Below are 10663 nucleotides of genomic sequence, written 5' to 3'. Positions count from 1 at the left end.
TATATATATATATATATATATATATATATATATATATATATATATATATATATATATATATATATATATATATATATATATATATATACACTATCCCTGTGTCGTAAGAGGCGACCAGGGTTGCGACCATACGGCGTATACGGCATTGTGACCATACGGCGTACCGTATGGTAAGAGGCGACCATACGGCGTAAAACCTATGCCAAATCATTATGCGGACAATAAAACGGATTTCCATACCGGATCGGTCGAGGCCCAGGTCACCAACGACCGCCACCGGTACCGCAGGGTACCGGTGGAAATGGCAAAAACAGATGATCCGCTGTGGCGACCCCTAATGGGAGCAGCCGAAAGAAGAAGATATATATATATATATACATATATATATATATATATATATATATATATATATATATATATATATATATACATACATGTATATATACAGAGCCTGGTGTTGGCGCAGTGGTTAGGGCAGCGGCTTGGGATCCAAAAGGTCCTGAGTTCAATCCCCGTTGGGCCACTGAATTAATACACCAGGGGGTTGACTCAGCCTGTCATCCTTCCGAGGTCGGCGAAATGAGTACCAGTGTACTGGGCCGGTGTATACCCCGGTTAAAATAGGTGTACCATATCCCTGTGTCATAAGAGGCGACCAGGGTTGCGTCAGGAAGGGCATCCGGCGTAAAACATGTGCCAAATCACAATGCGCATCATACGGATGATCCGCTGTGGCGACCCCGAACGGGACCAGCCGAAAGAATAAGAAGAAGACATACATGTATATATACATATATATATATATATATATACATATATACATATATATATATATATATATACACACATACATATATATATATATATATATATATATATATATATATATATATATATATATATATATATATATATATATATATATATATATATATATATACATACATACATATATACATATATATACAAACATATATACATATATATACATATATACATATATATATACATATATATACATTAAAAGTGTGGACCTCAAATATCCGGGGCCTTCGCTCAAACCTTTCAGATCTTTCCATGCAGGTTGCCACTGACAAACCAGACATTATCTGCCTAACAGAAACTTTCCTCTCCCAAGACGTGTCTGACTCCCAAGTATCTCTCCCTGGTTACTCCCTCTTACGGTATGACAGACCTGAGCCTCGTCCTGGTGGAGGTGTTGCTCTCTTCATCAAAGACTCTATTCCTCACTCTCCCTGCACTGCTCTCACTCCCCCACACCCCCAGGAATACCTCTGGCTTCGGCTTCCCCTCCACTCCCACCTCATGTTTATATGTGTACTGTACCGTCCACCGAACAGTGATGACTCCATCTACACCTCACTCTCCGAAAACATGGACCATCTTCTATCTTCTCATCCAAACTCTCTCTTCCTCTTATGTGGCGACTTCAATTGTCATCACGCCAGTTGGCTAGGTGTGGGTACCTCTCTCACCTGCCATGGGACATCAGCAAAAGCTTTCTGTGACTCATTGGGACTGACTCAATCGGTCAACTTCCCGACCCGGATCTCAACCAATGGTACTCCATCTCTTCTGGATCTGATTTTGACAAATTTCCCTGACAATATCTGCTGCTCTTCCTTCGCTCCAATTGGTTCTTCTGACCACGTCCTTGTTAAAGTGGACATCTCTCTGGCTGTTATCAGAGAACCACCTCACCGCCGTCGAGTCTGGCATTTCACTCAAGCCGACTGGCAGGGTCTCCGAGCAGCCATCAAACTTACAGACTGGTCTCCTATCACTACTTTCTCAAACATCAACTCATCCTGGGAATTCTTTCAAAGAAACTTGCTCTCCCTCATGCACAGATTTATCCCCTCTCGTGTTCAGTTGTCCTACCCTTCCTCCCGCCCTTGGTTTACTGAAGCTTGTGGCGAGGCAGTTGTCCTGAAACAACTTGCCTTTGCCTCATGGAAAGCAAACCCAACTGAGGGCAATCTCAGTTCTTTCCACAAAGCTCGGAACAAGTGTGTATCTACCCTCAGGAGAGCCAGAAAACAACATCTTTCTCATCTCAAGTCTGAACTCTCAAACCTCTCTCCCTCCTCAAAATCCTGGTGGCGTTTAATCAAATCTGTTTCTGGTGTATGTTCCCCCTCCATCCCCTCCCTTACCTCAAATGGCCGCACTGCTGATTCCACACGTGATAAAGCTGAATGTCTAAACTCGGTGTTTGCAGCTAAATCTTGTGTCCCAAACCCATCACTATCTCTACCCACTTTACCCAGTCGCACCCAACTGTCCCTGGACTCTGTGTCCTTTTCTCCTGACAAGGTGGAGAGCTTGCTGTCAAACCTCGAGTCAGATTCTGCAACCGGTCCAGACGGCATCAGCCCACGTGTCCTCAAAGCCTGCTCTTCTGCTCTTGCTCACCCTCTCTCTGTTCTATTCACCCTCTCATTTTCCCAAGGTCATCTGCCATCTGCTTGGAAATCTGCTAACATCACTGCCCTGCATAAAAAAGGTGCAAAAACAGATCCCTGTAACTACAGACCAATCAGCCTTCTCCCAATCATCAGCAAGGTTATGGAATCCATCATCGCTTCAGACATGAAATCCTTCCTCTTCTCCAATGGCTTGATTTCCAATCATCAATTTGGTTTCAGACCAGGTCACTCTACCCTGGATATGCTGCTACTGCTCTCCCATCAATGGATGGAGGTCCTCAATGCCAGACAGGAAATCCGAGCCGTATCCCTGGACATATCACGTGCTTTTGACACAGTCTGGCACCCTGCCCTACTCACCAAACTCTCTTCCCATGGTATTCAAGGCCATCTCCACTCATGGCTCGCAGACTTCCTCTCCTGTCGCAGTCAACGTGTGGCCCTAAATGGAGTTCTTTCATCCCCTCTTCCTGTGCAGGCTGGAGTTCCTCAAGGTAGCGTTCTGGGCCCTGTTCTTTTTCTGGTTTTCATCAATGATCTCTCGGACTCTCTGGAAAATCCTCTATTTCTCTTTGCCGATGACTCCACCCTCTGCCGTACCATCTGTCATCCCTCAGACCGGCAAGCAGCAGCTTCTTCGCTCACTGCAGATCTGGATAAAATCACAAACTGGTCCAACACGTGGAACATGTCTTTCAATCCACACAAATCTCACACTCTCACTATGTCTCTTCAAAAGGACCGTTTACAAAACCCCCCATCCACTTTCTCAACAATCCTCTGGAAGAAGTCTTTTCTTTCAAGCTTCTGGGTCTCACTATCTGCCATGACCTTTCCTGGGAAAGTCACATTTCCAACCTCGCCTCAAAAGCCAGTCGCCGACTGGGAATCCTCCGTCGTGCAAAGTCCTTCCTCGGCCCTCTTGAGCTCCTGACTACTTACAAAGCTTTTGTCCGTAGCCTGATGGAGTACTGCTCTCCCCTCTGGGCTGGTGCTCCTGCCTCCCACCTTTCTCGACTTCACGCTGTCGAAACCAGGGCTTTTAAGATCATTGGCATCTCCCGCAATGAAGCTGAGTCTTTGGGCCTCTCACTCAATCACCGCAGGTTGGTCGGTGGTCTTTCTGTCTTCTACCGACTCCTCTCCAGCCTTGCCCCCCCTGCTCTCTCTGCGATTTGTCCCCACCACATTTCCACAGTGCGCTCAAGGTCCGCCAACAACCCCCTTCTGGTAAAACTACCAAAATCACGAATCACTGCTCATCTTCACTCTTTCATTCCTCTTTTTTCCCGCCTTTGGAATAAACTTGCTCACTCTATTCTTTCCCATTCTTCCCTCCAGGCTTTCAAAACAGCTGTTCACCACCACCTCTTATCTTCCCCCATCCAAATCCTCGATCTTTTCTACCCCCGATAATCCACCCAAGCCCACTTCCTTCAATTCTCCTGCTTTCCTTCCTGAAAGTCCCTGTAATGTCCATCTTCTCCTCGCCATGTTCCCCGTCCCATCCCCATCCCTCTCCCTTCCACAGTTCACCTGTGTCTGTTCCCCAATGTTTTGTCCCTTCCACTCCCGCCCCTCTTGTCTCATGCCTCCTTGCTGTGAGTTGTGTGTTAGCTCTCATACGAGCCTCGACCAAGGTATACAAAAAAAAATAAAAAAAAATAAAAAAAAAACATATACATACATATATATATATACATATATATACATATCTATACATATATATATACATACATATATATATATACATATATATACATATACATATATATATATACATATATACATACATATATATATATATACATATATACACATATATATATATATATATATATATATATATATATATATATATATATATATATATATATATATATATATATATATATATATACATATATATATATATATATATATATATATATATATATATATATATATATATATATATATATATATATATATATATATATATATATATATATATATATATATATATATATATATATATATATATATATATATATATATATATATATATATATATATATATATATATATATATATATATATATATATATATATATATATATATATATATATATATATATATATATATATATATCCTTTTCGGTGAGGAATGATGAAACCCAGACTATCCAACTCCATTGGGTGTGTTAGCATTGAACCATCATTCTCAGTCTTTAATGTTACAAAGATTCTAATGAGCAGATTATATATTTTTACTTTGATTCCCTATTTTTTTGGGCACAGTGAGTGTAGACACAGGTGGTGAGCTTTGAAATGTGCAAATAAGCTCCAGTTCAGAAGCATCCAATGAAAACATTTCACCAGAATCAGTGCGTTTCATTCAGAAAACACATTATTCTTCAGCTTTAACACAAAGTTGTCTATATCAACCAGGCAGAGTTAAAAAATTTAAACTGAAAATATTCCAGAACAGTATCCAAGCAAGACAGGGAAATTAGGTGCATTGAAACGACAGCAGACCTGTGGAGCAGACATGTTCAGCACAGTCCATTGGGCAGGGATGGGCCACGTAGACCTGGTCCAGGGCAAAGGGAGGAGAGACCTTCTCCATGCTGCTGTGTTGAAACCATCGAAAGCGAGTTTTTCTAAGAGGTAAAACAAAACAAAAAAAAAACTGAAAGGTATTTTTAAGAAGGTGTTTTTATTGTTTTGTTGGAAAGACAGTCATAACAACAACAAAAATGAAACTTACTAAGCAATGAAGATCCAGGGTTATTAATTTTTTTTAAAGGAAAGTGTAAGGGGCGTTGGAATGGTGGGGTCGGGGGGTGGGGGGGGGTGATTCCAGAAAGCAGAGTCTTCCGAGATTCCAGAAACCCTTCACGTGTCCATACTCTCTCCAATAACACTTCATACACTTTCTCCAATTGTTGCCTCTGCAAAAGCATCTCATCGTCGTGGATTTGTACGAGAATATGACATGCATTGTTTAAAACTTCACTTCATGTTTATCAAAAGAAAAAAATAATTTTGAATTCTTGTTGTGAAATTCCTAATTTCATGAATGCATAATTACAAATAGATGTGTATGAAAATAAAGGTATATTTTGAATTCGATAACGACTGTATATGGGTCTGAAACTTGGTTCCAAAGGGTCTGGAACTGTGAACCAGAATAGTACTAAGTACCTTGACTTTGCAAGATGTCATTGGCTGAGGGTGCCTGGTTCATGGTTTCAGCACCCATAGGCTCATCACTCGATTTGGTATTCCAACGCTAGTGGTGTGGAAAGGAGATTGACCATGTGCTCGTTAATGGTCACTGGAGGATGATCCAGCACTGCTCCTCCAAGCCCGTCCCTTGGTGTGCTGCAGTTAGAGTGGAGGATGGTGGGCTCTTGACAGAGGAATTCGAAATGAAGCCCTAATGTGGTGGTTACTTTGAGTGGCTGTACCAGGCTGATCAACCAGTTATTGAGATGGATGCCAAGGGTGTTACTATCCCGATTGCTGACCCTCCAATCAACTGTGATCCGCCTTCATTTGTGGAAACACAGGCTGCAGTGAATCGATTGAAACGGGTCAAGCTCCTGGGATCTGTGGCATCTGTGCTGAACTTCTCAAGGCTGGTGGAAATGCTGTACCACCAAATCTGTATTTTCCTTCGCTGTATCGTGGGTGCCACCAAAACTAATCAATCTGATGTCTGAACTATACTCTGATACTGAGAGTGCTGTGAGATGTGGTGATACCATCTGACTTATTTCCAGTTGTTACTGGAGTTTGTTGGGGGTGTGTATCCCCCCACCCTCACACTTTTGAGTGCTTGTATGTACTGGATTCTGGGGAGGATGTTGGAGAGATGAAGCTGTGGTGCATCATTTAGGAATGTCAAGATCTCTGACCTTGATTAGGCAGATGATAGTCATCTTTGTGGAGACTCTGGATATCCTTTTGGTGGCCCTCGAGGTGTTGAATGAGGAGTCAAAGCTATTGGGATTACAGGTTTCCTGGGTCAAAAGTAAGATCTTAGCTTTCAATGACATATTGGATGCTGTTATCCTGTCTGTACCTGTTTGTCGCGAGGATGTTGAGGTCACGGAGAGATTAATTTACCTTTGCCGTGATATTCATGTCTCTGCTGGCTGTGAGCCAGAGGTCAATGCACGTCTGGGTCGGGCCTGGGAGTCATGGATTTATTGGATCATGAGGTGTGGTGCTGCTGGTACCTGTGCAGGATGACGAAAGTCTGAGTCTTCAGGTCCTTGGTGCTTCCAGTCTTGCTATACGGATGTGAGACTTGGACTCTGACCAGGGATCTGAGATGGAGATTTAATTCCTTTGGTACCAGGTCTCTTCAGAGAATCTTTGGCAATCGCTGGTCGGACTTTGTGTCCAACGAGCAGTTGCTGGGAGAAACTCAAATGAGATTTGTTACTTGCATCATCTGTGAGCATCAGCTGCAGCTGTATGGACATATGGCTCATTTTCTTGATGCTGATCCTGCTTACCAGATTCTCTCAGCGAGGAATTCTTGTGAGTGGAGGAGACAAATGAGCCAACCACATGTCTCGTGGTTGCAGCAGGTTGATCAGCATCTCACGGAGATGAGGATGGTCCAGGTATCTGCCTGGGGGATGGTCACATGGAGGTTCCTGGAGTACCGATGGAAAGTGGATGCAGCGACGCGCTGCTTCAGGACATGCTCCCATACCTGACCTGACCTGCATATGCAATATTACTCAGGAGGTAGTTAGCAACATAGTTGAAAGGTAGTTAGCTCACCTCTCTCATTGTCTAGTTTTGGTCCAATTCCAAACAAAGCAATATCCAATAACCTCTCATGCCGATGTTTTGCAGGAATCGTGTTAGATCATTAATATACTTTTATTTCCTTTGAAGGGAACATAAAGCTGGCTGATGCATCTGCCGGCATGTGATAATGGGCATTAAAGATCCAACTGTACCTTACAAAGAGAGTAAGCTGCATTATCTGCAAAGATCCGAGTGAAGTTCTTAATTCCTGCCTTATTCTACAGAGGCACTACACCATGTCTCATTCCTGGCATGACAAACTGATTGGATTTATAACTAATTCCCAATGAAAAATCCAGTTGGTACTGATACTGATTCGAGGTTATCAAATGCTTTATATTAACTCATCACTACTGTCCACAAAGCAAAGCTCATTATCATTGACACAGACCTTGTTATCGAAAAGTGCTTATATACCTCGTGACATATACCTCGTGATGTAAATCATATATTTTATATCAGAAGTTAAGAGTGCTTTATCCAGCATCAAAACTGCTTTCACACTTGCAATCAAGGTTAGTCTGACTCATTAATTCCATGCTTCATGTGCAATTGTTCGGAGTCAAAAGAAGGGATTATATTTTGTTTGAGTACGAATTGTGTCAAAAAATGTCATACAGCAATGAGATGGAATTTGGTGGTAAAAAGAACAAATTTGGCTCATCATAGTTCTTGATGTGCTGATCGTTTTCAGATAAGGAGACTGCCACCAGTGGTCAAAGTGCCATATATTGGTTCCCTACAATATCCACAGTTAATATTGCCGCTTGTTGTTGGGTCTTTTTTACTTATGTATTTCCTGTACATATTAGTCAATATACTAAAAGAGAGAGAAGAAAACAGCTAGACAACGAATAAAAATGAGCTTCACATCGCCTGATACAGATAAAACCAGGCTGATTAGTTTACGATGTTTTATATCCTACTGATAGACCAGGTCTGGATTTGGACCTGAACTAAAATTCAATCAGCTTGTTATCACCTAACCATCTCATCCACCAAGTTTCGTACGAATCGGTCCAATTTTCAGAGATCATGCTACATTTTGTTTAGCCCTATCACTGAACGGGGAAGAATCAGTTAAAAAAATTCTCGAATCCGGATCTGGATTCAGATCTTCACCAAAATCGAATCAATTCTTCTTTGATACATTACCAACCTGCACACCAAGTTTTGTCTGAATCCGTCCAGAACTTTTTGATATATCCTGCTATATGTCGTTTTTGGCACTATCTTTCAATGGTGAAGAATCACTTTAAAAATTCTTCGATCCAGATTCGGATTCGGATTTTCACCAAAATCTAATAATTTCGACTTTGTCACATACCCAAGCTCTCCACCAAATTTCGGGGCCAAATCCATCCACAACTTTTTGAGATATCCTGTTAACAAAAAAACAGACAGACAGTAAACGTAACCTCCATCCACCTTCGGTGGCAGAGGTAACAGTCAAAGACAAGGAGATAGAGTTCACACATCACATGTACTAGGGAAAGGGTTGGAGCGTGGGAGCGAAGGAAAAATATCGGCAACAATAGAACAGGTCATGAATGGGGATTGGGGATGATGTGACATAGTGGAGTCGCTTATCTGATATAAATACAAATAATGTTACCCACATGTGTTTCTGTTAGATTGTGTTTTGAATCATAACATTAAAATAGAATGTCATGATAAAAGAAAAATGAATACAAAATAAAAACCATGTATTTGGTCACTCTGTTGTACTTGTGTATTATTGTTCAATTTGTCGATGATTTATGAAGTGCAATCCCTGTGCTTGCAACTGGTGACCAATAATCGGTGCTGCTACCCATCGTGGCACCTGTTGGCCAAAGCAGGGGGTCCATGTCTGAAAACGATCGGTATACAAAGGTAGCTGTGCCGTACAAAGGTACTTTGAACATATTTTGCACAGTATTTTAAAATTCAACTGAACTATTGATGGTGGATAAAATTTTCATAATTTCAGTTCTGGGTCTCGTCGTTTGTTCTAAATTCCTGAAATACAGTGGAAATGTGAGCTCAAACAAACCGGTACAAAACAGATGTGGTCCCAATAGTGTGGTTGAGATTAGATAATTAGCATTAGAGGAGTACGAGGGTTTTTACTTTTTTATTTAAAAAATTTCTTTGTGTGTTTGTGTGTGTACATGATCCTGCTTGTGAAAGAGCTAGAGCAGAATTAAAGGGAACAAAATGGAAAGGGGAACATTACCAACAGCAGAGTAGAAGTGAGAGTGAGAGTAAGACCAAGGGAAAGGGGTCACATTGGGGTGAACAAGTTGCACACAAGCTGGATGAAACACAGCAAGAAGAGGAAGGGGAAAGCGGGGATGAAACAGAAAATGAATAAACCAACTGAGAACGAACCAGTGAAAAGAGGTGAGTAAGAAGAGGAAAAAATCACAATAACTTGGAAAAAGAGGGTGCTTGAGAGTAAAGAGTAAAGGGTTGGAGTAAAGAAAATAATTGAAGCAATAACACCCTCACGATACCGGTTAGCAGTCGTGTGCGGCAGTGGTATTGTGACACGAGTCCAATGAGGGAAAATGCCGGCAGGATACACTGAAGCTTCGTGAAGTTTCCTCGATTGCCCCTCACAGCCTTGGTTTGCCAGTGTTGCTGGATAGCACTCCTTCTGTACCAGCGACCATGAACGTCCGGTATCACATGAAAACTGGACGTGTACTGAGCCCAGTGTCTTAAACACACTATCACAGCCGATGTTCAACTGAAATCAGAAAGAATGACAAGTCAGCGTATTCCTTTGGATTTGTAAAATTCAGAAAGATTGCCTTGTTCGATTGAGCCAGTCTCATGAGCTATGGATGCAAAGTAGAAGTGATGTTCAAAACACAAGTTAGTGATCACTCTGATCCTATTAATAAACAGCAGCTCAAAGTATTGCACTCAAAAGTAACTGCAAAATTTCTCTATGCATGTGCATCAAAATTACTGACAAAACCCTCTCTTATTCTCTCCCAGTGGAGGTTGTGGTGTCCTAAGGCATGATCTTGGACCAGTCTTGTTCCACTTCTTCAACAACTACCTCTGCTCTGCTCTGAAAGAACATCTCTTTCTTTTTGCAGACAAGTCCACATGATGTCATACAGTACCCATCCCCCTGACAGGCAGACAGCAGCTACGTCACTCTCTGCTGATCAGTAATTTAATGCAGGTCGAACAAATGGAACATGTCTTTCAATCCTGGCAAACCTCATAGATTCACCTTGCATGCCCAGAAAGATTGCTAAATAAACCCACATTTATTTATACTGAACTATCAACCAATGGGCAGTGCTCAATCTCAAATCTCTGGGCTTTATCATCAGCTAACTCTCTCCTGAACAGAAAAAATATCAAAAGTAGCCTAAATTGGGCATCTTGCATCATGCTAA

At 41.5% G+C, this 10663-nt stretch overlaps 1 protein-coding gene across 1 annotated transcript in view; it reads right to left on the bottom strand.

Moving 5' to 3' along the window:
- The window catches only part of RELN (reelin), a 346725-nt gene that overhangs the window by 188735 nt on the left and 147327 nt on the right, over positions 1–10663 (bottom strand). Inside the window, exons 28-29 of the mRNA XM_085894992.1 lie at positions 9761–9996; positions 4968–5092 (exon numbers count right to left, since the gene is read on the bottom strand). Of these exons, the coding sequence (XP_085751118.1) occupies positions 4968–5092; positions 9761–9996 (361 nt within the window). The remainder of the gene's footprint in view (positions 1–4967; positions 5093–9760; positions 9997–10663) is intronic.

Source organism: Eptatretus burgeri, chromosome 9 (genome assembly GCF_056783735.1).
Source record: "Eptatretus burgeri isolate ZD-2024b chromosome 9, Ebu_testis_v1, whole genome shotgun sequence".
NCBI lineage: Eukaryota > Metazoa > Chordata > Myxini > Myxiniformes > Myxinidae > Eptatretus > Eptatretus burgeri.
This window is presented reverse-complemented; position numbering and strand designations above follow the sequence as displayed.